The sequence below is a fragment of the Astatotilapia calliptera genome, chromosome 15, assembly GCF_900246225.1.
Source record: "Astatotilapia calliptera chromosome 15, fAstCal1.2, whole genome shotgun sequence".
Taxonomy (NCBI): Eukaryota; Metazoa; Chordata; class Actinopteri; order Cichliformes; family Cichlidae; genus Astatotilapia; species Astatotilapia calliptera.
This window is the reverse complement of record NC_039316.1, coordinates 19385812-19413009: the sequence shown is the minus strand read 5'-3', so window position 1 is coordinate 19413009 and position 27198 is coordinate 19385812. Positions and strand designations below refer to the sequence as shown.

The window sequence follows — 27198 nt, the reverse complement described above, 5'->3', positions numbered from 1 at the left end:
GAGTGATAACAACTGTGGAGAAGATCATCATGACTCCATTGCCCTCTCTGCAGAGCATCTACCATCGCAGAGTACAGAGGAGAGTTGCCTCCATCCTCTAAGACCCCACACACCCCCAACACGGACTGTTCACACTTCTGCCCTCGGAGCGGAGGTTCAGAAGTGTGAAATCCAGAACATCCAGACTCAACAACTCCTTCTTCAACAGTGATGTTCTGAAGGCAACATCACTGTTGCCTTCAGAACAATGATGATAATTTTTTTTGCACATCAGGTCATCCTACATATTAAGCCAGCATATAAAGCTGTAGCTCTTTTGCACACATCTCTGTTTCAAATCTCCATATTTTGTCTCCCTTTCTGTCTTTGTTTATTTATTTGTACTATTTGTATTTATGTTCTATTTCTATTGTACACATTAATCAGCATCTGTGGGTGGACAGCAAAGAAAGAATTTCATTGCACAGAGAAATGCCTTTTTCTCTTGTGACACATGACAATAAACACTTTGAATATTGAATTAATGGTTAAGTGTCTGTTACTGTTTGAGGGGTCGGTCTGTTTGGCACAAATGACAGTAAGCAAAGTAAAAGTAATATATTCCCTAGCATACCCCTCTGCCTATTTTAATCACACTGGGAGAACTAAAATTAACTTCATAAGGAAGATGACTACTGGATAAAACGTTTTGATTCACAAGATCGAACCATGAGTTAAATATATGATGGATGTTGTATAACATGTCCGTTTCATTGAAAGACCATCAAGATAAACATCCAGTGTAATGGGACCTTCTGAGCACCAGGGCGGTGTCCCGACTTCCTCGCCATACGCCTCTGGGCTTCAATGACCTCCACCTCCTAAGGCAGCGTGGAACTCCGCCACTGTACAATCAAATCAGTGTAATTTCCCTCTCTGCTGATAGGGGGCGGTGTGACCCTCCGTGCTTGCACAGTGACATGGCGGTCTGACGTAAGGAAAGCGGAAAGCTCCCTGACTCGGTGTAAACAACTGTGAAAATGTTTGTAGTTTGCCCTCCTTGAAAAAATTAACGGCATGATTTTTATGACGGCTGTGTCCCGGTAAGCTCCGGTGACTTTACATGTCGTGGTTTCTGGTGGTTGAGGTTGGGATTCGATCCCGGGTGGCTGGACTCTAGCTTCCCGTGTTCTGAACGAGGTGTTTCAGCCTCCGCCACCGAGGAGGAAACCGTAACACTACACATGGTGAGTTTTTAAACGTGCTACTATCCGGTTAGAGGCCGATTTTTAAGTATATTATAATATATTATGATACACTTGACTGCTACTATATCCAGTTAGCATTAGCAATGTGTTAGCTCAATAGCATGGCTAACTAAGACAATGTGACTCGTTTTAAAAACTAGTGACATATGTGTATCTCTTAAATAACTTGATGTTTTATATTTTTACATTGAAAACATATGCCGAATTGACGTGTGGCCTTAACCATTAAATGCCTTAAGTATCGGTGTGTATATTTTACGTCTTCACTGTGAGTAGGGAAGAGAGAGTCAAACTGTCACATTATTGAATGAGGTTTGGTGTGTAGGTTGTAGACAGCGGCTTATCGACTTGATATCGGTAGAAAACACCGGCTCCCTGACTCAATTTTTGCACTGTAATTATTTTAGTGTCGTTAGAAGTCTATACGGTTGTTTAAAAACTGAAAAGCCATATCTGTTTTGACTTTCATTCGTCCATTGTACAACTCCAAACTGCAGGAAGAAACAGCTATTTTGATTAAATATTGCAGTAGTGGACAGTTATTTTATACATTAAGTAATACATTATTTCTTTTTCTGTCTGTGCAGCTGCAAAGCTACACTGAGAAGGAACTGGCTCTACACATGAGGAGGCACCTAAAAGAAGAACCACAGAATCAGAAACCCAGAGCATATGGAGCCCACTGAATCTGCACAAGGTTTGTCAAACTTGAGATTTAAGAGGTACTTCAAATTAGGAACATGTTCTAAATGGTCTAATCCAGGGGTGTCATCTATTTTAAGATTACAGAGGATGAGAAAATAATATTTCAGGATTTTTTCAAACTTTATTTTTAAGAGCTATTCACACCTTGTTCTTCTATTATTAGTTTTCATTCCTGTCTAGCACAGCAGCACTGCTGGAACTTGATTTCATATTATGCATGTTCAGCTAACAGATGGAATCCAGCACTACCAAACCGGAAATGTTGACCAGGCAATGACTTTCCAGTCACATTAACCCAATTTTACATCATTCAGTGGAACGATAATGTCACATTTCTTGCAGGGCAAGAGAAGCCATTGGAGGAGGGTGCAGATTTAATATTCAGCTCAAAAGGACGACAACGAAAGAAAAATCCCAAATATCTGGATTATGAAACTGATGACAAAACGAATGAACACCTTTCACCCAAAACACCTAGAAAGAGCTCAGGAAGGAGAAGAGCAGCTTCTCAGAAGACTCCGACAAAGAGTAGAAAATCCAAGGCTGCCGCACAGGACACTCCAGATGGAGAAAATGAAAAAAAAGATAAAACACCTACAGAGTGTGATGGACAAACTACAGCAGAAGTGGCTGATGAACCACTGAGAGGCAAGAAAACTCAGTCAAAAAGGACTCCTGCTAAGAAAACCCCTGCAAAAAAATGTAGCAATGCCAATGTAGACCTTATAGATGGAGAGGGTGTTGTTAAAGATACGGTGCAGCAGGAGAATGGGACGCCAAAGCCAAAGAGGAAGTATGTAAAGAAGCAGTATGTACAACAAGTGAAGCCAGTTATTAAAGAAAAGGATGCAGAGGAACCTGAGGAGGAGACTGGACAAGGTGGCCGGCGGCGGAGAGGAGCTGCCAAAGCGTAAGATACGCCTACAGTACTGAGCTGTCGCATAGGTTAAATGACGCTAAACACCGTCACCTTTTTTTTTTCTTTTTTTTTTTGTTAAATCATTTTTACATCAGACATCATCAGTTGAAACACAGGAAGTCTGAACTGTGACTCCAGACTTTGGTGATAGTTACTTTCACTATTAGTTTTGTGATAATTACACCCTAACAATCAGACTTTCATTTTTTGGTTACATGTACACTTATCCCCGCATTAATTACATGCATCTATGTAGCTATATAAAAGCATACATTGCTAATTGTAAAATAATAAATTTTCTGTCTTTAAAACATTTTTAAAGCCATTTTTTTCATATAAATGGTAATATAGGCATTCAAAAATAATGTAACCTCAATCTTCCAGGGCGTTGAAGTACCTCCACAATTTGGCAAAAGACTTATTTGGGCAAACTGATGAGCCAGGAAGCGAAGATACTGGATCAGAACAGAAAACTCCCAAAGCAAGCAAAGGTACAGTGAAAGTCTCGCCGTCTCTCTTCCCCAGGGCACCAATCACAGCTAAGCATTACCTCAGACAGTTTCTGCATTTCGTTGCCTTGTACTTGTGACATGTGCAATGACAATAAAGTTGAATTCTATTCTATTCATCTTTTTACCTATTTCTTACAGAGTTAAGTGAGGTTGCTACCACTCTAATTCTACGTTCACACTGCAGGCGAAAGCGCATCAAATCCGATTTTTTTGACCCTATGTGACCCATATCCGATCATGGTATGACAGTGTGAACGACACAAATCCGATATTTTCAAATCCGACCTGGGTCACTTTTGTATGTGGTATTGAATCCGATACATATCTGATGTTTTAGAAAGCAACTGCTCTCTGAACGGTCATGTCGCATTAAATCCGTCTCTTACGTCACTGACACAAGACAGACGCCAATTATCTGCGCCGGAGAAGACATCGTGAACGCTTCCTGGCCGTCCAGTGTAGATGTCAGTGAAACTGTTGGGAAGACAACGTAAACATTTTATTTATACTGAATAATCTGCAGATTCTCACAGAAATCTGCAACTATCCTTTGAAGCACCGCTCCTCTCTGAAACAGCAATAAGGATAACTATTAGGCCATATGTAAATAACAAAATAACTTAAAGCAAAATTGGGGAACGTAAAGTCCGAAACAAGTCTTTATATTAAGGGCCATCAGTCAAGCAGTACTGTTTGGTCTGGGTCTAAACAGAGCATGTTGTGTGTGACATCTTCTTTTGCGCCGCTTTGTGGGTTCACACTAGAGCGCGTTTGCTATCACATTTTATTTGTAGTGTGAACAAGCAGACAAAAAAATCAGATTTGATCAAAAAATCGGAATTGAGCATTAAGACCTGCAGTGTGAACGTAGCCTAAGACCTAAGACCTGTAGACGTGTCTCCCGTCTGAAAATGGGCCGCACTTCAAACGGCAGGAGTTGACTAACTGGCATAGATGTAATTATATTAATGAACTTGTCTGAACTTGTTTAGAGTGTTGTGTCAACATTGCATTTCATGTCAGTTGTTAGTTGTGTTTTGCAATCTCACAAGTTACATGCAGTGTAAAATTTCATATAGCAGTGCAGAAAAATTCCTTCTTCTGCCAATATCAGTAAAGATCTCTGTGCACCGTAACTTAAATCCCTCGTTCTATTCCTGCAGTGGGTAAAGGCAAAAAGAGGAAACATCCTGACAGTGATGCAGCAGAAGACGAAGACTTTGTGCCAGATAATGATGAAGAGGAGGATGCAGAGGAGCTGGAGGATGATGACGAAGAAGCTGCATATGACTCAGACCTCGACTCCAATTGTGACAAACGTGGAAAAAATCCTCCAGTTTATTACGTCAACAATAACAACGTCAGTGGTTTTCTCATTTTAACTTGATGGCACAGTTACTGGTTATGACCTCATGCAGTGCACTAGGGTACATTACTTCAGTACGGTATCTCCATATCAGTCTAATACAGAAAGATGAATCTGCTTGATGATGGTAATTAAAAGTTAAACTGTTGTGATTTGTCAATACCAACCTGGGCTTATAAATATGAGTCATTATAATGAGCACTTTATATCAAACATAAATCATCAGATTCTGCGTTTTTCTGAGACTAAACCAAAGTGCAAACCATTATTGATTAAAATGACCAGAACATTTTAATTTCTAAGTTTAATGCAGCTGCATAGAAAAGAAGGAAGAACATGTGCATAATGAGTTCATCCTGTCTCCTTCTGTCCTGCAGACATGCTCGTTCGTCAAAGCCCAAAATGGACTTAACACCCCTATCATGAAAACTGCTTTGGAGAGTGCAAAGACCACCAAGAAATTGTAAGTCGCAGTCAGTTAACAGTAATGATTTGTTTTCGTGAAGTACCAGTGAACATTGTCCTTTTGCTGTTAGTTCATACATCAGTTTTTGTGACGACATACACAATGAGTCTTGAAGTGCAAACGACACTGGAATATTTGAACATTCAAACCCTTTATTTTGAAAGCTTCTTAAAGTCAAATTTTGGGTTATCTCAAAATTTCAGCTTACAAAACTTCACCTTTTTTGGTTGATTTTGTTGAGGTTTTTTCAGCATTTTGAATAAGTAAGTCTCAGACTGACTAACTGCTTGCTTGTTTGTTTGTTTATTTAACAATGTGTTTGTTGATGTTTGTGCTTGCAGTCGGGAAGAGCACTACAGCAGCTGGGTGTTTCCAGAGTGGGTGCCCTCCACCAGGGATTGGGTTCCTGTCCCACAAAGGTAGTTTCTGTTGCTTTGTTCGTTTAATACAGTCGAATCCAGTTTTAATTGAATAACTCATTAAGTTTTATTTGGATATACCTTTTTATTTTCTGTGTTACAACGACCGTACCCAACACTCTTTACCAAGTAACTTTGAATGTTTTTTTATTTTATTCACTGAAATTCTAACACAAAAGTCATACCAGAAAGTCTTAGCTGCAATTGTGTTTATCTGACTGTTTCATTAGATGCTTAGTTATTTAGTTTGTGTTGGGACATCTGTCCACTTTTTTTGACTGAAGGTGGGCAGGAGCCTCTGCCAGCTGACAGTGGCAAAGACAGGCTGCACCTTGGACAGGTCACCACTCAATCACAGGGCCAGACAGACACAGACAGCCATGCACACCTAGGATCAATTTAAGATGACCTGTTAACCAGAGTGTCACCTGCCTTTAGTCACATTACTGAATCAATCAGTTGTCACATGGTCATGCAATGAGATATGCTGTATATGCTTTCAAGTAACCCAATGAGGTTCAGACTATTTTATACTCTTGGCAGGAACAACACAGAGAGACTCAAAGTCACATTTAAAATTTCCCATATCTTTGAATTGTGGGCTGAGACTGGTGTGAACAAAAAAGGCCCCAAACTGTGGATTTGAACCCAGGACCTTCCAGCTGTGAGGCAACAGTGCTAACTACCACACCACCATCCTGCCCTCATAGTTGCATTATATCCATTCATTAGTTCAAATAAGGCTTTTAAACTACATAGGAACAATAGTAAGGAGTCATCCAAATCTGATACTTTATCCTAATTAACCCTTAATCAACTGGGATTCAAACAGGCCTAATGGACTTATTTTGTCATTTTGGCTGTAAAATGACAAAATAATTCTCATCTTTCAGGAACAATTTTTATTTTCTCACTAGCCTATAATGAGTGAAAAGTAAGGTCATGTGAGTAAAAGTGGTAACATTTAGGCGGAGCTGATTTTTTTTATACACTGATTTCCCCCCAAAAGCTTGTCATCGTTTCTTTCTGAAACAATTTGAATTTTGTCTCAAACAATATCGCTAAGAGAATTCTGGTCATTTAAAAAGCACTTGATAAATAAAGGGTTAAACAATAAAAAAACAAAGGAACTGCCAGGAGGGGTTGCTGAGATGATGTCTGAAAAGTGTGGCTCCAAGAAGAAGCCAGTCTAGTGAATAAAGAAGAGCCATCGCAGGACTATGTACCTGCGCTGGTCTGGTGGCTTCATAAAGGGAGCTGGACAAGGGACGTGTTATTCTGGCTGATATGCACAAAAGTTATTAAAAGTCTGTGTGTTCTGCTTTCATTTAGTGATTTGGAGAAATATCTGCCTCAGACGCCTCGCTCAGCTGCTTTCAAAGTGTCCAGGGAAGGACTCAACAAGGAGGAAGCACCTCTGCAAAGACTCAAAAGGTGACAGTGATCGCGGTGTAGTTACCCCCGGTTGATGATTTCCCTCAGATATGTCAAGAACAGTTCGATTGAGACATAACTGCTGCTAATACATTTCCAAAGAAAACCTCTTTTTTGTATTTGTTTGTTAGTAAAACTCATACCTATAAAAATATGTAATTGTGATCATTTGCAGTTTGTTCTACATGGTGCAGATTTTTTGGTGGCTTTTGTAGGCGAGGGGGAATAAAGCATTTGGTGTCTTTTTTGTTTTCATTTTTTTCTGTTAACTGGCAGGTTCGAATCTATTCCCCCTCACCCAGAACGCTGGGACATGATGCTGTATGCAGGTGGACCAGTGTGGGCTCTGGAGTGGTGTCCAACACCTGATGGTGCTCCTGCTACCCAGTACATCGCTCTGTCCTGTCATCAACGCATGGATGATTTTCACTACGTCAACAAAACATCCACAGGAACTGGACTCATTCAGCTGTGGGATGTGGGCAAACTGAAGTATGGCAACAGGTACAAATGAAATGTGCAGAGTGGGAAATCACTGATAAAAATATTATATTATAAAAGCTTATTGTCTGTCAGTCTCTTGACTGATTGACTAGTTTGAACTACTTCCAGAAAAAGTCCAATAGTCCTCTGTAAACAAACTGTCTACATCATAGATGGCAGTGAGATGTTCCCAGAACTTATAAGAAATTTGTCTTTGAAACTTCAGCCTTTTTATATTATGTTCTCTTTTCTTTCACCTCTGTCCAAACAGACCAGACTCCAAGCCAGTTGTGGTCTATAGTTTGGCCCAGGATAAGGGCTTCGTCTGGCATCTGAAGTGGTGTCCTGCTGGCGGCTGGGAGCTTCCCACCTGTGCCAGAAAGGTAAGGTGTTTTTCCTATGAAGTGTCTTAGCTTTTAGCTGATATTGAAATGATGAAATCTTATAACATCCTAACGTGGTATCAATCCCTCACACTGAAGGCTCCATTCTTACCCAGACTGGGTCTTCTGGCAGTGGCCACCTCCACCGGGGTGGTTACCATTTATAGCATACCCCACCCTGATGCTCTGCACTCCAACATCACTCAGCCAAACTCTGGTAAGACTGATCATAACTCGCTGTGATTTCCCCTACACATTTTTTTTTGCAGCATTTATAACTGCTCCATCTAAAGTATTTTACTTGTAAAAATGAAGCGTGTCCTGTGTTCAGCAGAGGGCACTGTTAGCTTTCTAAAGTCTGAAGTCAGCATGTTGGGTGTCTATTTTCTCCTGTATCCTATGAGGACATAGGGATGCACTGAAGCAGTGCGTTACTGGTGGTTTATAGATCAGCGCATCACTATAAAAACACTGGATGTCTTTATACCTGTTTATTTATGAATTAGCTTAGCTCATTTTCTTTCTTCGCACGCCAAATCAGAAGGTTTGGCATGTAAACGCTGTCTTTGGATGCACCATGCAGCCCTTGGATTGTTTGTGATCACAGTAAAGCTCTAAGGCCTGTACTGTGAAACAGAATTCAGGGCTCAGGATTAAACCTGAAGTTGAAGCTTCCTCTGTGAGTTTTCAGTTTGATAAAGGTGACTCCCCGTGGTATCTTGTCCTGTAGACCTGACCTGCTCCTGATAACAGGTGAACATATAAACCCACCACCTGCTGGCTAGTTTATTTGGATAATATTGGCACAATTGTTTCATGATATCACAGGATTTTCGAGTGAGTCTGGACCCTTTTCCTGAGAAACTTGTGCCTTTTGGCTGAAAGCAGTTTCAAAGCATCTAATTTTTCTGTTTGTCTTTATAAACTCAAATAGTCATATAAAAACAGTCATTAAAGAACCAAATTCTTGTAGCTCATTCTAGATCTAATATAAGATTTCCAAGTAACCCTACAGGTTTAAGTTTTGTGTTTACACTTTTTCCTGTAGTTGCTCCTTAGACCATTAAATGCCACCAGTGTTGTCGCTTAAAATGTTAGACCTTAAAATTATAAAAAAAAGGCTTCGGAGTAACACATTAATCCCATCAACCTGATCCTTAATTACTGAAAGTTTTTTTTTCCTCCACCCTCCTGGCTTTGGATGAGTTTAATCAAATGTACAGTCATAGTATGTTGTTTGTGTTGGGTAATATTCCCGTCGTACCAATCTCAGCTCTTTCATTCAATAATATGCTCACAGGAAAATGTCACGTGACCTACATGATTGCAGCTGCTAGGCTTAGTGATGCCAGGTAATAAAAATCTATCCTGGTTATTTTGAACTTGCTTTGTATTGCAGATCTGTTTTAGTAGCATTGTGGTAAAAGAAAGTAAACATTTTCTCACCAAGCAAAGTCAAAGAATTTGTGAAAATATATTATTTATCTTAGTAATTAATTATCTTTATCGTCACTTCTTGAGTTCTTTTGCAGTGTATCACTAAGATCCAGAATATTGACTAAATCAGTCTCATATTTCTGACAGTGTAATAACACGTGTTCTGTGGGTTCATCATCTCCACAACAGTCAAATTTCCCTGTATGTTGTTTCCCTACTATAAGCAATGTGCCAGTAAACATGCAGGGCAGGGCAAAGACACAGGGCCCACAGCAGTCTTGCTCTTTGGAGCCCCGATATGAGTTTTCACTCACCCCACTATGGTTGGGTTGCCAACAGAAAATCCTCATAGAGACTCAAAAAGGCAAAACTGCTGTGGGTCCCACATGGGCTTGTCTACATGAGCCCCATACAGGTTTTCTATTTGCAAGACAAAGGTGTCCTGCCCTGTGTGTAAAAAGAAAAGAAAAAAAATGGCATTTCCATCTTTGTCAAGCTCAGATTTGTCAGTAAAAATAATGCAAACCTCACAACAAGGAACCACAAGCCACTGAATATTTGACAGCTTGCCAAAAAAGGATCAAAGTAGGTGCCAATTAATTTTCTATTGAACAAATAGCTAATGAGAACTTGCAGCTGTAGTCCGTTACACACATTTAAACACAGCCTGATGAACTCAAGCACGAGTATGTAATCAATCAAATAGCACCTTATCCATCATATCAGACGTGACCCTCATTAAACGTGGTAGAGCTTGTGTTTGACAAAGCAACAGTATCCACAAGAAACCAGCCTCATGCAGCTTTCACAATGGCCACAGAACACACACAGAACACTGTCCAACAGTGTAAGTACATGATGACATTATGGATGGAGGAGCCTGTGGTCCAGTCTATTCAGATCACTGCGCTGTCAGTCGCCTCTGGGGCTCTGCTGATAGAAGACAATACAAACGAGATTAATGACGAACTTATCTGCCACATCCACCATAGAGAGAAACCCAGTTATGTCTGCATGTGAGTGTGTTTATCAGTCAGTATCCTCAAAGCGGTTCAGGCTAATCTGATTGAACAAAACACCATTGTGAGATCATGAGTATAGCATACACCTTACATATAAATACGCACATTTTTGTGTTACATCTCAGTGGACGCAACCTTTTTAGATCCCATTAAAGCTTATCTTGTAGGACATGTCTTCCCAGTTCCACAGTGTAACAGAAGCTTTGGGCTCATAGGGACAGCTACTTTGATACTTTCACTTCGTTATCTGAAAATGTTGCCATGTTTGATATGAATATCCACCACATTAACACCATATATGAAATAAAGCACATTAGGTCCCCTTTAAATCACCTGATCTCTCCACTGAAAGACATGCACATTAAATTCTTCTACATTAACATTAATTAAAAGGACTAAATAAAATAATTTTGCATCATATTTTTGGACTTGGAAGCCATGACTGGGTAAAAGTATGAAGCCTACATCATGGCCACAGCTTGAGAATTCTTCAAAAGGGTTCCTGGAGTTGGGCCTTTTTATGATTCAGTTTTCCATCTCACCAGTAATGGCTTGCATAGGTGACCGTACAACTGCCTGTACTCTGATCATTATAACATTATGTGCACTGTATTACACATGGTTTGGTTTTGAAATTAAGAAGTATTTCAAATGCCTCAGTTTGGACATAAAAAGATAAATGAGACCCGACATTTCTGGTCTTAATTTTTTCTCATTCCCTCGTGGACTCGAGTTTCCATTCTGTTTTGTAGCCATGGATCATTGGGCTCAGTTTCCAGAGGGCTACTCCATCAGCCCCCTGCTTGCAACCAGAGGTTATAGTTATTGGATTGAAAGGTTACTGAATACCCACATTTGAAGATGGCTGCACACACAAACTACTACTGCAAAAGCTTGTTTAGCTTACACTGAGAAATTTTCATAAATACAGCAATCGTAACATTTGTTTTCCTTCAATATTTTTTAATGTAATGAATGTCTTAATGTTGCCACAAACCCTATTAAGGAAGACTAGGAGATGATCAGAATCTTTATAATCCTGTATAGCTTTGCTGAAGTTTGATGACCTGAGGAGAAATATGCTACACGTAATCTGTACTTGTTTGCAATTGGCTACCTAGTGCCAAAATCAACCTTTTTATTTTAGCATACTTAGATTGGAAAAATCTGAGTTCATGGAGCTGATAACTATAGACATGTGACCTATTTGGTTTAGTAAAGCCAATGTAATATTGAACTTTGTGTGGCATCTGTGGAGGCCTCTAGCACAGCCTGGCTGCATATCTTATTTGAGCGATATAACAGAACCTCAGTGTGTTTTCTTATCTGGAAGAAGCAGTAGCATAAATGCAGAAGAGGGAATTGGAACTAATTTCTGTGGAAAGTTGGGCCTTACAGCTGCATGGCCATACCTGCAGTTGTATACCTGTCAATTAATATCAAATATATCTTTAATAAATGTACACATGTGTTATAGTGTAGGTCTCCAGAAAGGTTCCTTCTGAAGGTAAACCTGGTTTGAAAGGTTGTCAGCAGAATCAGGTAACTGTCATTTATTTGATTTTTCTCACATAAAGCACACAAGAGGAGATCTCATCTCAGATTTGATTTTATGTTTAGTTTTGGGAAAAGTGCTCCATAAGTGGAGCCATTGGGTGGCATGCTGTGAATACTCTGGACTGTTACATGCACTATGCTCATAGTGTCATAGATTTGTGGAACTGGACATAAGTGAGGTTCAGAGATGTGCATGTAGAATATGACAGCTTAAAGACTGTTTGTTCCTGTCACTTGGCGCCAACATTTTCAAAAGAACAAACTGAATGTTTATATGAAAGTGATGTTACCTCGGTCTTGAGAATAAAAAGAATAGACATTCAAGTGGGACAGTACCTTCATTTTTCTTTTCTTAACAGCACTCACAAGGTTATAATAGCGCTATTTTGTAAGCTGCGAAATCTGCCCCAACTTAAATGCTAAACAGACTAAGATGAGTCAATATTAAAATCACACACCATATGTCTCACAAGTAAACTCCTGTTCAAGCCGTAAAAGCACATACTGTTTTTCTCTGATACTGCACTTCCTTCATAAAGATAAAAAGCATAATTTGGTCATATTATCTCTGTTCAGTTTTTTCTCAGTGACCATCACCTTTGCTAACAGCAACTGCAGCACCACAGTCCTGAAGCATTGACAATTATTCATTTAATCGTGTGATTGTAAGCAGCAGTCTAACATTTCTTGCAGGTTTTTCACTAATAATTTTGCTGTCACATGTGGTCGTTTTTTTCCCTGACATTAAATTTATTTTAAGTAGAAAAATGGCTAACATCAGCGCGACTGTTTTTCAAAGGCAAAGTGTCACTTTTATGCTGCTGTGCCTGCAGTGAGGCGGGGACGACATGGAGAGGTACATTTAACCAAGTGAAAAAATACCAGAGAATTTCTTAATAGCTTCTTTGAGGCTGACATGTCGAGCACCGACTGAATGCAGATTAGTTATCCTAGCTTACGGGACCAAAAGTGGATATAATATAATATAATCTTTCTATATCGGCTGCAAGGGTTGAAGGTGAAATTGCTTTGGACAGGGTTAAAACTGTGTGTGTGTGTGTGTGTGTGTGTGTGTGTGTGTGTGTGTGTGTGTGTGTGTGTGTGTGTGTGTGTGTGTGTGTGTGTGTGTGTGTTCATCCTGACCCCTTAGTGCTGTTTGCAACAGATAATTATAAATGGCTTTTGTGTATCCAGTCACCAGAATGAATGAGCGCGTGAATGAGAGGAGGAGGCTGTTAAAGCTCCAGAATTGGAGGGCGGGGGGTGGCTGGAGGTTTTGAAGGAGGGGGTAGTGTACGCACATAATTTACAGCACCATTCTCCATCAGACAAGGATCTATAATTGAAATGACAAAGAAGATGCATCACCGAGCCAGTTGTTAGTGTTGGAAGCTATGAATTTTAGGCCTACTAGATGACACTTCTTGTATCCTTACTCTGTCAGTCATCAAGGACTTACTTGAGACTGGACAGGGAAGAAGATGGAGGAGGTCACACAGAGGCCAAGTTAAAGTGTGCAAAATTGCAAAATACTGTAATTTTTTTAAATTAAAGATGAATGCTTCTAAAACTAGGTTAGAAATTTTTAAAGAGTCCAGTCTTAATATTGTTCTTTAATTAATATAAAGCAAGTTGGAACATTTCATATAAATAAGATTCACTGAGTTGGCAATGTCAGAAAACATGGACACCACCACACATTTCTTTTTCCCCTTTCAGTTGACTCTCGTCAGCATCGACACTGTTTATCTCCTTACAACAGACTAACCACCATTTATCCTCAGCGGCATATTTTACTGTCTTTAAGCTCTGTCTGTGGCTGCTCCTGTTTCTGCTCAGCTAACACAGCTGACCGGTTAGACACAGTCACTCAGTCAGCCTTTATCTCTTTGTTTATCAGGTGAAAATTTTTAAGATAATCATTATTAATTGCACCATAGTCAAAACCAGAGTTAGTCAAACTCTTAAGTGCTTTGTGCAGTGGATCTTGAGGAGGAAATTATGTGATAATTATAAAGCTAAGTATGTGAAAATGTTGATTAAGAAAAGGGAAAAAACTGATACAGTCTAATCATTCACCATATGGGAATATCTGTCATCACAGCTCATTATAATACTTTCTCTTTTTGCAACATTAGTAACTCTGAAGTTTGTGTTAAAACAAATGACGGCAGCTATTTAACTGTGATTCAAAAGATCTGAGCCTTAGAGATAAAGTAAGGGGCTGCTGGTCAGTCTGAGCAGCTGACTAGGATACCTGCTTTGGTGTTTTGGGCATGTTTAACAAAAAGGACACCCCGGAGGTACCCCCAGGTCACGGTAGCCTTGGAATTATAGAAGGAAAATCTATAGTTAGTTAGTTAGAGGGAGGTCAGGACATTTCTGGTGGTACAGCTACTCCTGCGATCCAGACTTTAAATTGCAGAAAATGAAGGAATGAATTATTCACAACATTAAAACTGTTCACAAGAAAAGTGAGTAAACACTGCTGCATGCCGAGCTGGTAGAAGGCTGCACAATGTGAGGTTGTTTTAATGTGACTGATGTGATTTTCACAATTATAGAGAGCCAATTATGTCCCAGAAGGTTAAAACTTATCACCCTCACGCTGTCAGACCAGCCTTCTCAAACTTCTGCTACACCCTAGTCAGACATATGACATCATATTGAATAATCACTCACTGATGATCTGGAGGGCCAAAAGAACAAGAGTTGATTTACAACAAGGTTTATATAAAATATTATTGTGTATTTTTCTGAGGCAGAGGTGAGGTGATGGAGGGAGTGGAACAGCGAAGAAGACACTATTAATCTAAACTCTCAGTAATCTAAACTGGAGGAGGAGAGAAAATTAATGATCTGGAAAAGTCTGACACCGTGTTTCTGTTTTTCGCTTTTAAACACAGCGACTGCCTAAACACAGATAGGAGAGTTTCTGCCAAACTAAATATCCAGTCATTTCGTAAAGTTTATCCGTTATCTGTTTGGGTCTTATAAATGTGCAAATCCTCTTGACTGTAAGATATATTTTTTCCACCTTTAAGGTTATTTAAGGGTGGTGTGATGGTTAGCAGTATAGTCTCACAGTAACAAGGTCCTGGGTTCGAGTTGAGTCTGTGGCTGAAGTTTGTATGTTCTACCATAGTTAAAAAAAAACACCTATGTGGTGTTAATAGGTGATGGCCGTAGCATCTTTCTGTATTAGTCCTGTGACTGAGCCTACCTTGCCTCTCGCCCTATGATAGCAGTGAAAGGCTTCATCAGCCCTCTTACATCCTTGAATTGAATACAAGACCTTCTGTCTGTACTTCTAGTTATGTCAGGATTCCTGTTAATCTGTATGAAAAGCTAGCTAACAAGCTAAAGGTACATTACCAACACTAAATATGCTGGCACGTAGTATAGCAAAAACATGGTGAGGGTAAAAATGTGCTGCTTTTGTACTCCTGCTACACCTCTCAGTGAACTCTTTATAACAGAGTCAATTCCTTTTGCTCATACTGTATATAGCCTGTAGCCTTTTATGCATGTAAAATATCATTTGGCATTGCTCTATGATAATGGTGAGATTTGCATTCAAAGGGCCATATTTACTATGTGGGAAAAAATTGCAACATGCAGTGATGGGAAAGTTCTGCAGGTGATGTACCGTCAATGTGCTAATTTATAAACTGAAACGCATCATTTCAATAATGGCCAACACAATCTGCCAAGAGTGGGCTTCCACTAGTAATGCACTCAGTCTGTTAACATCTCTCTCAGTCAGTCCAAATAAATTAAAGCTCCTAGCAGCAACTGTAACAGCAGCATTGTGCACAAAATAAAAAAAAGGAAAGAAAAAGCTTACAATTAACTTAAATATTTTTAACCCTCTGAAAGGGAAAGTCCTGCAAATGCACAGTGCAATAATGAGAGCCAAACGGCAGTAACCACGCCTACACCTTTCAGTTAATACTACGACTCTTTGGTAAATCCTGACAGAGACGTTTTTAATACCTAAAGAGGGTTTTATTCTGGCATAGCTTGTTAGAAAATCTGTCCCAAAATGTCAGAATATTAACACGTTAGAAATGGGCTTCTTGACATGTAACATCACAGCTCTGCAGCTGAGCTTTAATTACATCTGACACTAAGTGAACGCGTCTCAGATTGAAGACAGCCGAGTCAGGGCCGTCGATGTTTAGCTGAGCCTGTTATTCTCACTGCTTACAGAAAAATCTTCAAGGGACATCCAGCACTACATTCAGGATTTTTGTTGCCTGCATTATGCTCACTGTGTGAATTTCTGTAGTTTTCATGTTATTGTCATCAGTAAACCATTACTGTAGCTGTCAGGGTTCATTTCAGATAGCAGAGTGGAACTTTGAGTTGGGTTACATGACAGAAATATGATGGGTCCATGTACAGTAAAGGTACATGCTACCTGTGCATCAAAGTGAATCATTTGTTTAAAAAAATGAAACTTTTTAAAAACAGTTAGCAAAAAATCTCTGGGTATTAAAGAAGTTGATTTTTATGTGTTTTCACAGGTAAAGGCATTGAAACACCTCAAGTATACAAGGTAGGATGCTCATAATGTCACAGCCCTGTCGATGTTGTGTATCTACCATTAGGTTGAGACAGGACATAAATGAAAATGACCTTTGTTTTCTGCAGGTTAAAGGAGTGGTGACATTGAAGCTGGGCGCCTTCAAAGCCCCTCACCATGAAATGAGCGGGCTCGTCCTGTCTATGGATTGGCTTCCTGACAAACCACACAATATAATGGCTATTGGATTCTATGATGGTATGAATTGATTTCTTGCAGATGTTCTTGATTAACTAGTTGTCTGTTTGAGAGAATAAACAAAGGAGCAGTCCTGAGCTGATCTGATTCAACTATAAGTCAAGATTATGGATTAAAGAACTGTTTTATGCCAGTAGTTTCACTTTTCCGCTTGTTCTTGTTCTCTCCTCAACTCTCTCTCCAGGTGTAGTAGGTCTTTGGGATCTGACAGCGAAGTCTGCGCTGTTGCGTGTGCGAGAGTCAGACAGGTCGCTGAGTCTGCTGCCCTACAGATGCATCCTTGCTCACAACAATGGAGTCCGGTCCCTGGCCTTCTGTCCTGCCTCCAGGTGAGCGTAATATCAAAACTCTCTCTGGATCAAAATAAAACACTGTGACTTCAAAATCAAGATTTTAATCTGTCATGCCTCTATGCCGTATGCATTTTATTGAATTTTGATAGCTGAACAGTTCATGCTTATGAGGACGAGAGGGTGGAGTACTAAGTTGTCAGGTGACATGCTTGCTTAAAAACTATATCCAAGAATAAACTGTTGAGGTTACAAGCTAGACCCTGGACAGGCTACCAGTCTATCACAGAGTTAGTTCATAGAGACAGACAGCTGTTCACACCTACAGTAAATTTACAATCATCATGTATGTACCGACTCACTCCTGGTGGCTGATTGGTGGGGCCTGGCGCCCAGCTGGGCCCCTTCCAGGGGGTGTGGTGCCCTCAGGCCTCTCTGGCACAGCTGGCTGCCGGCAGACCCGCGGGCACGTCACTGCAACCCGCTCTGGCCTCTGCTCCATGGCTGCTGGGTGACCTCTCGTTTGGGGCTCTCCTCAGCTCTTCCCAGGAGGGTGGCACGGTTGCCCCGGTGGTGGTCCTCCTTGGGTCCTCGTATTCTGGGGCCTCTGGATGTCTGGGGCCTGTAACTCCGCCATACCTGCTTCATGCCCTGGGGGGCGGAGCTATGACTCTCCACACTCCCTAGCAGATCGTTACATGGAGAAACCTTTTGAATACAAGTGTGCTGATCCACACAGGTGTGCACACATGCAGACTCCACACAGAAAGGGTCCAGCTGGCCACTGGATTTGAACCTAGGACCTTCATGCTATGAGGTGACCAGCTTCCACACCAAATATACATATTGCATAATGCAAAGGCTCCAGCAGCACAAACATGGCAGACAAATCCAGTAGATGTCAAGATGCCAGCTACAGCTGTCAGTCAAAGTAAACACACGTCTAACTTTAAGTCTTGCCTGTATCCAGTTAGACAAGTTATTCAGAAAAGCTGTACTTTTACTGTAAAAGGAGAAATTATATCTAAAGGAAATAAATACATTATTTTAGACTGGGCTGTAAAGTTGAATGCTGTTAACGGGAGTCTGTGGGAACTGACTCACTTTTTGAGGCAGCGTCACATGGCAAGGGACTGCAGTGTTTTAGCACCTTCACATTGGCCTTATTTTCAGCTTTAAAGGTCACTGCTTGTGTAACAGTACAATAGAATTTCAAAGCTCAGTAAAACTTAAAGAAAATACTGCAGTCACCCAGTGATCCCATCTTTGTGTCTTTATTTCATCAGTTTTTCCTTCATCTACTTTACTCTGGTAGTTGTTATTCGCAGCCAATTAAAAAGGCGATTTGTTGGCGCCTCTGGTACTCGGAGCTAAAGGCGAGACGATAAATTTTGGACGCAGAGAGTTGCAGTAGAGCCCTGCCTCTATTGTATTCAGGCACTAATTCAGAATGTAGGGTACAAGGCCGGGCAAGCAGCCACGTCCTTATCACCACTCAGACAAGGCAACCTGAATTAGCTCTATGCAAGTCAACATGCGCTGACCTTCAGGCTGCAGCCTTGCTGAGGTCTCACTGCCTGGTGTGATTTTCCATTCATATCTAAAGTTCACTCTCCCCGCTTGGAATAGTTAACTGACTCAAAAACTTCAAGTGTTTATGGAGGACATTTTGTGCTGTTTTTTCATGTCACCAATATTTATTCTTCATATCTTATAACAAATAAACACCCAGAAATAGGCAAGCTGCAGGTATGCAACTGTCACGGTCCGCTGTGACGGACCGAGTGGAGAATGCGTGTAATGGACCCAGGTGCGTACACGAGTGAGCAGACGGGAGTGAGCTTTAACAGAAGGCGAGCCTTTAATATGGCTGAAAACAAGGTGTACAAATACAGCAGGGATAACGTGGCTAAACAGAAACCTGAACTGGGAACAAACGATGGTGAGGCTATGGCTTGGAAGACAACAGACCAGGCATGGAAACACGGAGGGTGGGAACACAGACGACGCGACGCAGACTGTATGAAACACAGAGACTAAATACACATGAGGGATGATCAGGGGAAGTGACCACACATGGGAACGCAGCTGACACACATGAACTTAACGACAGGACAGGAGGAGTAAAACTGAATACACTGACAGTGAATGCAGGCCTTCAAAGTAAAACAGGAAACATGAGACATGAACCGGGGAGACGTAGTACAGGGGGAGGTGACATAACTGACAGCATGAACTTGACAGTACAAGACACACAGACATAAACACACAAAGGGCAAGGGAGACGTAATGCAGGGGTGATATATACAAATGGCTGGACTACCTTAGAGAACCTAAACAAATAATAAACATCAAAATAGGCTAAGCATAACACACTGGGTCACACGACCCAGGACCATGACAGCAACTGGCTCTCTGAAAGGTATGTAAAGTTACATAAACCTGACGCTTGAATGTTTACAGGTTCTAGATGATAATGGGCTTATGTGAGAATCGTTCATGTGGATTTTAAGAATTAGTTTTGTTTGATTTCTTAGTTTCTGACTTTTATTTATCTTTAACATGTTAACTCAGACCCGTGATATCTGAGGGACTGCACTGTGTAAGCTGGATCTTCTTATAGTATGTATACCAACATAATCACTTAACCAAATTAACTAAAGCACAGGTGGAAATAATTCAGATGAACTGCTCGCAACTTTCTTGATGTGAGTAAACTTTAAATGCTCGATACAGAAGTGAAAACGGGATGGCCAATTTAAAAAATAATAAAATGTCATAGCTAAGGATTTGACTTTAGCCCCATTACGGACTGTGTCTCCTGAAATCATTTTTCTGTGCTCTGTTAGTCAGCTGATGTATGTGCAGATAGGAGTGAGCTGGAGAGGTTATTGAAATCACCTGTGTCTAATACGAGTATTCACAGATATACACTGCAAGTCAGTATCGGGGATGAAGCAGAATTGGTTTTTCATTAAAAACTGTCCAGAATGTCATTTTTCCCACTAACAGGTCAGTGTGAGGTCATCAGCGTCATCTCCTTCTAAACCCATCCAGCCCTGCCGACTCACCTAAAGCATGATTAATATGGCTTATATTGTGGCGTGATGTAAAAGCTTTCACAGAAGATTTTCTGCCTTGTCATGAATTTTGCTTTTTTGAAGAACTGCCAAAGAACATTTTGTAAATGTGTATTTAACCTCAGATCAGAATTTGAGATAATGGTAACAATAGTTTCAAACACATGGTCCTGCTAAAGCCCATTTCGTGGGGCTGTGACCTCTTAAAACAAACTAATGACCCATTTTAGTCAACACTGCTTTAAAACAGCTGGCAAATACAAGTAGTCAGATGTAATGATTGAGGTAATTAGTATTTCCATTAAAACTACAACTGCAGCCTTCATTTGAGCAGATGTGAACCTAATTTGATAGCAGCCAGTTTTCCTCCACTTTTTAAACTATTTTCTTCATTTCTGAACCACAGACTTTAGTTTTCTCTAAAGATAAAACTAAAGTTGGATTAAAGGTGGATAAATGATCAAGATTAATCCCACAGAGAGAGAAAAAGCTCCTGGCTGGCAGCAGAGAGACTCTGAGGACGCGTATCTTGTCTGGATCACTGCTTTTTAATTACACAGTCATGCTGAAAAAGATCAAATCTCCCCTCTCTTTGTCTTTGCTCTGGTTTTTAACACCTTTGTATTTTCTTTTTCTCTCACTGCAAAGTCTTTTTTCTCCTTTGTCATCGCATTCATAAAGCATTTTTTGTCTTACAAAAGAAATCCGACTATATCGATTGTTCTGCCTTCATTTGTTTTATGGCAGACGCCGCTGTCAGATTTGATCAATGTAAAGAGAATAATGACTTTCACTTCAAGCACTGCATCACATTTAAATCCCTGTGTTCAGCCTATTTATATTTTCCACCAACAGAACATCCTGGTCTGTTTTCCCATCGTCAACATGTCTTTAACTTTTCATTTGTTTTTTGTCTTCTAGATACCTGTTGGTGACGACAGGTGACGACCGCTTCGTGAAGACATGGGATCTGAGGAGGCTCTACGATCCCATCACGGTTCAGAAACGCTGTCTGGCCAATGAAATCAACTGGCCACTGAATGCACCGGGGGTTTTGATGGCCCAGGACAATGGCACCGTGGTGTAAGAAAGCTTGTCTCTGTTTCTTTGTTACAACTTTACATCTGACTCACTTACATTGTATCTCTGGTATTTGCCTCTAAGGTTTGAAAGATATGTTGGACAGTTGTAAACCAAAATGAACAAATACTAGAGAGTTAGTGAGTCCAACATTAAAGCATGGAGGCAGTCTAGCCACAAGTCTATCAATACAGTGCTATATGTATTTAATCATGCTCAGAAAAGAGACAGTATGTTGAAGAAGTGGACTCCAGGGTGAACCAAAGCCAAATCCCTGACCTCTGTCTTTGTTAGGGACACATTAGCATTTACACTAGAGAACATCCACGATCAGACCCCAGAGCTTTTTGGGAAAGGATTTGAGAAATCAAATCAAAATTTGTCTCAGTCACTGTTCACTTGGATTCTAGATTCCTAAGGTGCACTTTAAAATAAAAAGACTACAAAAGTACTGGGAAAGGAATTCTTTGACAGCTAATGGAAACGAAAATTGTCACAATAAGAACCAAAACAATCACTGATAATGAAATTAATAGCAATTCTTTCTCTTGAATGAAAATATCAGAGTTCATTTTTTCCCTTGAGCTTCTTCACAATCGCTTCTTCAAATTCAGAAGGAATCTGAAGAGTAGGATCCACAGCTGCTGGCACATCCCTCAGGTACTCAGCCTCTCCTGAGATTTTCACCTGGTCAGCAAATGGTAAATGCTATACAAATGGTATTTGTATAGCGCTTTACTTAGTCCCTAAGGACCCCAAAGCGCTTTACACTACATTCAGTCATCCACCCATTCACACACACATTCACACACTGGTGATGGCAAGCTACATTGTAGCCACAGCTGCCCTGTGGCGCACTGACAGAGGTGAGAGTGTGGGAGCTGGTTTGGTGCTGGGTTCATGTACGCTCTTTTAGCTCATGGGACTAACTGTGTCAGCCCTAACCTAAAAGTCACCACATGAAACTCCTATTTACAGAAGTCTTTCCACTGTATCAGTGTCCTAACTGAGTTTCATTTGGCATACTCACTTGTGATTTTTGTGTCCCAAAAAGTTAAAGTGTGGAAAATGGCCAGCACCTTCCAAAGATTATGAACTTCAGGTTACAGCTTTGTAAATTCTGTAGTAGAAACAGTCTGGAAGATGAACAGAGTGGCTGCATTTAGCATTGAAAACAAAAATTCAGCATCAAAGATAATATCGTAGTTCATGCTTACTTTTCAGAGTGATTCAAACTCCAAAGGTAGTGGAGCTTACACTAGCCATAGTGTGACCTTCCTGCCTCCTAACAAGCTCCACATCCCCACTTCTCCTCTGCGATCTGTCAACATATGCAGTCTTGAAGTAAGAATAAAAAAAGTCATTATGACTCGTTCTTTCTCTCTTTTTTTAATTTAGGAAAGGTTCACAAGGAGTCCATTACATCGACCATCACATGCGCTCGCTCTTTGCACTTCCCCGGTCCGGCACTGTGTGGGTGAGTGTAGCTGTTGTAATCTTCCATTCTTCAGTCATCAGCAGCCCATAATTCAGTCACAGAGCACAAAATAAAATAGCTTTGAACTTCAGGAAACCTTTAAATCAGGGGCACGACGGTCATTTTCGAGACGATGAAGAAAGTTTGAGGATGTTAATATTACTCAATATATATGGATAAAAGGTAGTTAAGGCCAACACAGACTTCTGGAGTATAAAGGTATTCCATAGTTTTGTTACTGTCAGAAATTCCTCTCAAAGGTCAAATCCAAGTCTTGCATTTCACTCGTCTTTGCTGACACTGCAGCCAGTTTTTTCCTCCTGAGGATGTGAATCTTTAGAAGTTTTTCTGGTAGGTTTCAGAGGTTTTTTTTTTCCAAGCGTCAGGACATTTTGCCTTCGTTTGGAACCGTCTCCAGCAGTGGATTAGTCCACGTTTTTTTCTTAAGTGAGTATTTATGGGAGAAAAGCTGCCCTCTAGTATTAAATTGATTTAAAATAAACTACAGTCCGTGTTTTATTGTGATTAATGAACACGTCCCCCATCACAACAGTGTGGTGTTAAATAGTTTAGGCCAGGCGTAGAGCGAGGTGGCATTGAGCAATAGGAAAGGTATAGGATGTGTCAGTTATGGATTCAAAACAGTATTTTATCGTTTTGTTGATGATGAGGAAAATAAAGACTGCTACCTTCTTTTACCCTTTGTAATCATTGAAAACCTCCTTTTGCTGCAGTGTTTTGGGTTTAATTGTGTGTGAGTTGAAAAAAACTACTGGAACTGATACATTCGAGGCTAGTTGTGCTTCTGTAATTAGTCTCATTACTCAAACTATCCCTGAGTGTCTGAAATTTGCTCTAAGTTACTGAGAGAAACTTTTTTTCCTTAGCAGTGCTGTGTGATTTAATATTTCATTTTCTATGCGTCCCTGCAGTCTCTGTCATACACCGAGTGGATTAACAGTCTGGTGACCGCAGACAGCTTCGGAGAGGTGATTTTCTCTCTGTTACCTCAGATCAGCTACGTTGCTCCTTACATCAAACGCACAATAGAGAGACGATTTGTAAGTTTACTTTTCCTTTACTTTTATCGCTCTTTATTTTTCCCTATGTTTACTTCAAAAATATCATTTTACATTATATCAGATGTCATATAAAATTGGTAGTGTTCATAGAAAATAAGACAAAGAACATGAATTGAACATGTGGCCAGTTGCAGTGAAAGAATTGCTCAGATTTAGAGACAAGCTAACGGTCCATTTTATTAACCTGTTCCCTTCAGCCCATCTACTTCACATCTATGGTGCCTTATGATGCAACGGAGAGAGAAAAACAAGAAATGGGAGGAGAGGAAGAGGAAGGAAACGCAGTTGAAGAGCAGCAGGGAGAAGAGACAGAAGAACCAGATGCTACACAGGAAGCAGGAAATGAGAACGACAGTGAAGGAGGAAGAATTGGACGAAAATGTCCTCCGCTGAAATTCCAGACCTACAAAGAGGCTACAAAGAAATACTGCCTCCACTATACAGATTTTGATTTTGTGGGTTAATTTTTATCTTCATTTGGTTTCATTGTTTTTTATTAAACAGATATTTATTAAAAAGTAAGGAATGTTCAAGTAATATATGTAGGCCAAAGACAAACTGGAGAAAAAGGCTATAGTAGAATAGAGAACGAAATAAGAGGAAGACCACACTGACACTGTAATAATCATACACTCTGACTTTCAGCGGACCACTGCAGGAAGCGAGAGGCGAGCTGTGTGGAAACGCATGAAAGACACAGAAGTGAAGGCAAAGATCATCCTGGATGACATGCCTTTGTCTGCTCTATATAAGGTATCTGAAACACACACACACAGGGCGGGTATCATCAGACTCCAGCTGTAGTGCAACACAAAGAGAAAAAGCAGGAAAAGATAAACAGTGCAATGAGAGGAAATGGAGGTGAGATCTGTAAGAATAGCCTCTTCCTCCTCCCTCTTCTGCCTCCTCCTCTGATGGGCAGCTATAAAGGGGCTGAATGTAATGATGTGTTAAATGAGAAAAATGTCACCCTCAATGGAAGGAGGGAGGGGGAGATGGAAAGCAGCCATTTGAGGATTTGATGTGTTTAATTTTAAGAGAGGCAGAGTGGAGGGTGTCGCTGTGCCCTCTGGGATGAAATGATGGACGGAGACTTCTTGGGACAGGCTCCAAAACAAAACGGGAAAGGTTTTTGACTGGCTCTTTGTCTGAGAGGGATAAATGGATTAGAAAGAGGAGGGTGGCAACTTGGGAAGGAGAAGTGAAAAAATATAGGGAGGCGTGCACCAGGAGGATTTATAGTGGTGAGTGGGGTGGATAAGCGTCTGTAAAGAAATCAGGGGGAAGTGATGATATTGACTCAGAGCTACAGCTGCGTCATTCACTGTGGACAGAGAAAACAAGAAATTAGCCTATAAATAAAAACCACTGTCGCCTTAGTAGAACACAAAGAAAGCTGTTTGTATTAAATGTGGAGTCCCTCAGGGATCCACACTTGGTCCTCTGCTTTTCTGCCTGTAAATAATGCCAGTATCTGCTCTTCTGTAAATTGACCTCTGATGTTCAGTTGTTGGTTGAAGAGCACAGACGAGAAATATTCTCAGCTGTCTTTTCTCATTTCTTCAGGTTCGTTTCAACCCAAACATGAGCTGCCACGACTGGGTTGCATCCGGGGGTCAGACTGGACTGGTTAGATTTAACTGTGTAAGGGCTCTGATGAACTCTCATCTGAAGAAGATGATTGGTGAGAGTCAGGCCCAGTTCAACGCTCTGTACTCGCCGGGCCAAGCGGTGACAGAGCAGCTATAGCAGGAGTTTAACTTTGCTACGGTGGGTTGTACTCCCTCAAGAGACAGTCAAAAAAGTGACCTCTGAAACACGCAGCTGTGAATAATGAAAATATGTATGAATATTACGTTTTTATTCTTATACATTTGTATATGTTGAAAATCAGTCAACGAAAACTAATGACATCAAGCCATGAAGGTACTACAGGTTTAATTGGTCCAGGTTTTGAAGCATCTAGACATGGCTAGATATATCCAAATTGTCTGAATGTCACTCCGTATATAATGAAGTTCAACTTTAAATTGACATAATTACAGTATGCAAGCTAACAAAAGTAAAACTCTCTCATGACCAGTTTAGGGGCTTTTCTTTTGATCTTTGGTCATCGTTGACCCTGAGAAACTGAAGCAAGACTTTCTCTCTGTAAACCAAACCCAACCAGAATCTGTTGAATTCAAAGCCATTTAATTTTTCCTGGCAATTAAATGTTTCCATGTTTTCCATTTTCTTCTTATCAAATTATAATAAAAGTCCTAATAATGACAGTTCTGTTCTCTACATCAGAAAAACTGCAGCAGTTGACAGTTAAGTGCCTTTCATAACCCTCACTCACACAGGCCTAGAGACCATTTCAGTGATGAAATGTGTGTCCGCCACCTGGTTGGAGAGTGGTTGTTTGCACATGAATTTGGTTGCAAAGAGGAACACGGTGCTGCAACAAAAACCTTCTGGTGATTGATTTGGTCGTTTTGATTACATTACAACAGTTGCCCATAGTTTACATGGAAGACGCCAGATTGTCTGCAAACACTTGCAAAATGTTCTCCAAGCAACATTGAAACTGAAAAGCGCGACACGTGGAGAATGCTCACCTTCAAAGTAAAAGTTGGACCTTTTACAACCTGTTAGTTACAGCAGGAAAGCGCAACCTTTTCTTTGAAGGCACATGTTCTCAGTGCGACGGAGAGCTGAAAGACGTTTAAAACGTTATTTTTTTTAAAGTGAGGATGGCGTTGTTTTCCAAAGAATTGGTGCGTCATGCCAATATTTCTTAGGCTTACTAGCAAGAGTGTTCTGGAACGTCATAAGTAATTTCATTAGTTAAACCCACTGGTGTTTGTAATATTTCCAGACTTTCTCACGCGTTGTTTAATTTGTGACTTTGTTTTTAGAGAGGGGTTTTTTTTTTGTGCATTCCCTCATTTTGTTATCAGCCTCTCACGTTATCGGTAGCAGGCTGGGAGCTAATTTTGGCTGCGTTTGCTTGTTCAAACAACTCAGGCTCTAATTAGGGAAAATACTTGAATTTTTTGTATCTACAGGATATAACACTTAGAAATGTTAAATCTTTTTCTTACCTGGTGTACATTTTCCCGTTGTTGTTTTTCTCCAACTTTATTTATTTTTAACTGTCTACAAGAAAATAATAGTGAGGTGTAATTAATTACTGGCATCACTTTTTTTTAAAGACACATTTCCCTCTGAGTTAAATTAGGGGTTTTAAAGTGTGCTTCATTTTTTGATTAATTATAAATTTTAGTGACAGTTTCACAATAATATTTCAGCCGTGGCCATATTTCATTACTGACAACATTATCTTTAACTTATTCATAAAAGCATCGAAATGTTCTTCTCCCTGCTCGCTTTTGCTTTTTTTGAAATGTTACATAAAATAAATTTTATAATAAAGCAAGACCGTGGCTCCAGTCTTTATTTCCTGTTAAA

At 40.2% G+C, this 27198-nt stretch overlaps 1 protein-coding gene across 2 annotated transcripts; it reads left to right on the top strand.

Moving 5' to 3' along the window:
- The first annotated feature begins 917 nt into the window (after positions 1-917).
- On the top strand, positions 918-27125 carry gtf3c2 (general transcription factor IIIC, polypeptide 2, beta). Of its 2 annotated transcripts, none has more exons than XM_026194717.1 (20): positions 918-1226; positions 1835-1944; positions 2295-2862; positions 3256-3362; positions 4547-4743; positions 5127-5212; positions 5557-5634; positions 6967-7068; positions 7345-7572; positions 7823-7934; positions 8034-8151; positions 16480-16511; positions 16607-16736; positions 16921-17065; positions 21028-21189; positions 22585-22663; positions 23596-23652; positions 23943-24200; positions 24391-24498; positions 25312-27125. In XM_026194717.1, the coding sequence occupies exons 2-20, from the start codon at positions 1920-1922 to the stop codon at positions 25492-25494; spliced, it is 2775 nt and encodes a 924-aa protein (XP_026050502.1). In that variant the 5' UTR covers positions 918-1226; positions 1835-1919; the 3' UTR covers positions 25495-27125. The 2 variants fall into 2 exon arrangements, with proteins under 2 accessions (XP_026050502.1, XP_026050501.1); XM_026194716.1 differs by having other exon boundaries at positions 23596-23724.
- Positions 27126-27198: the final 73 nt, after the last annotated feature.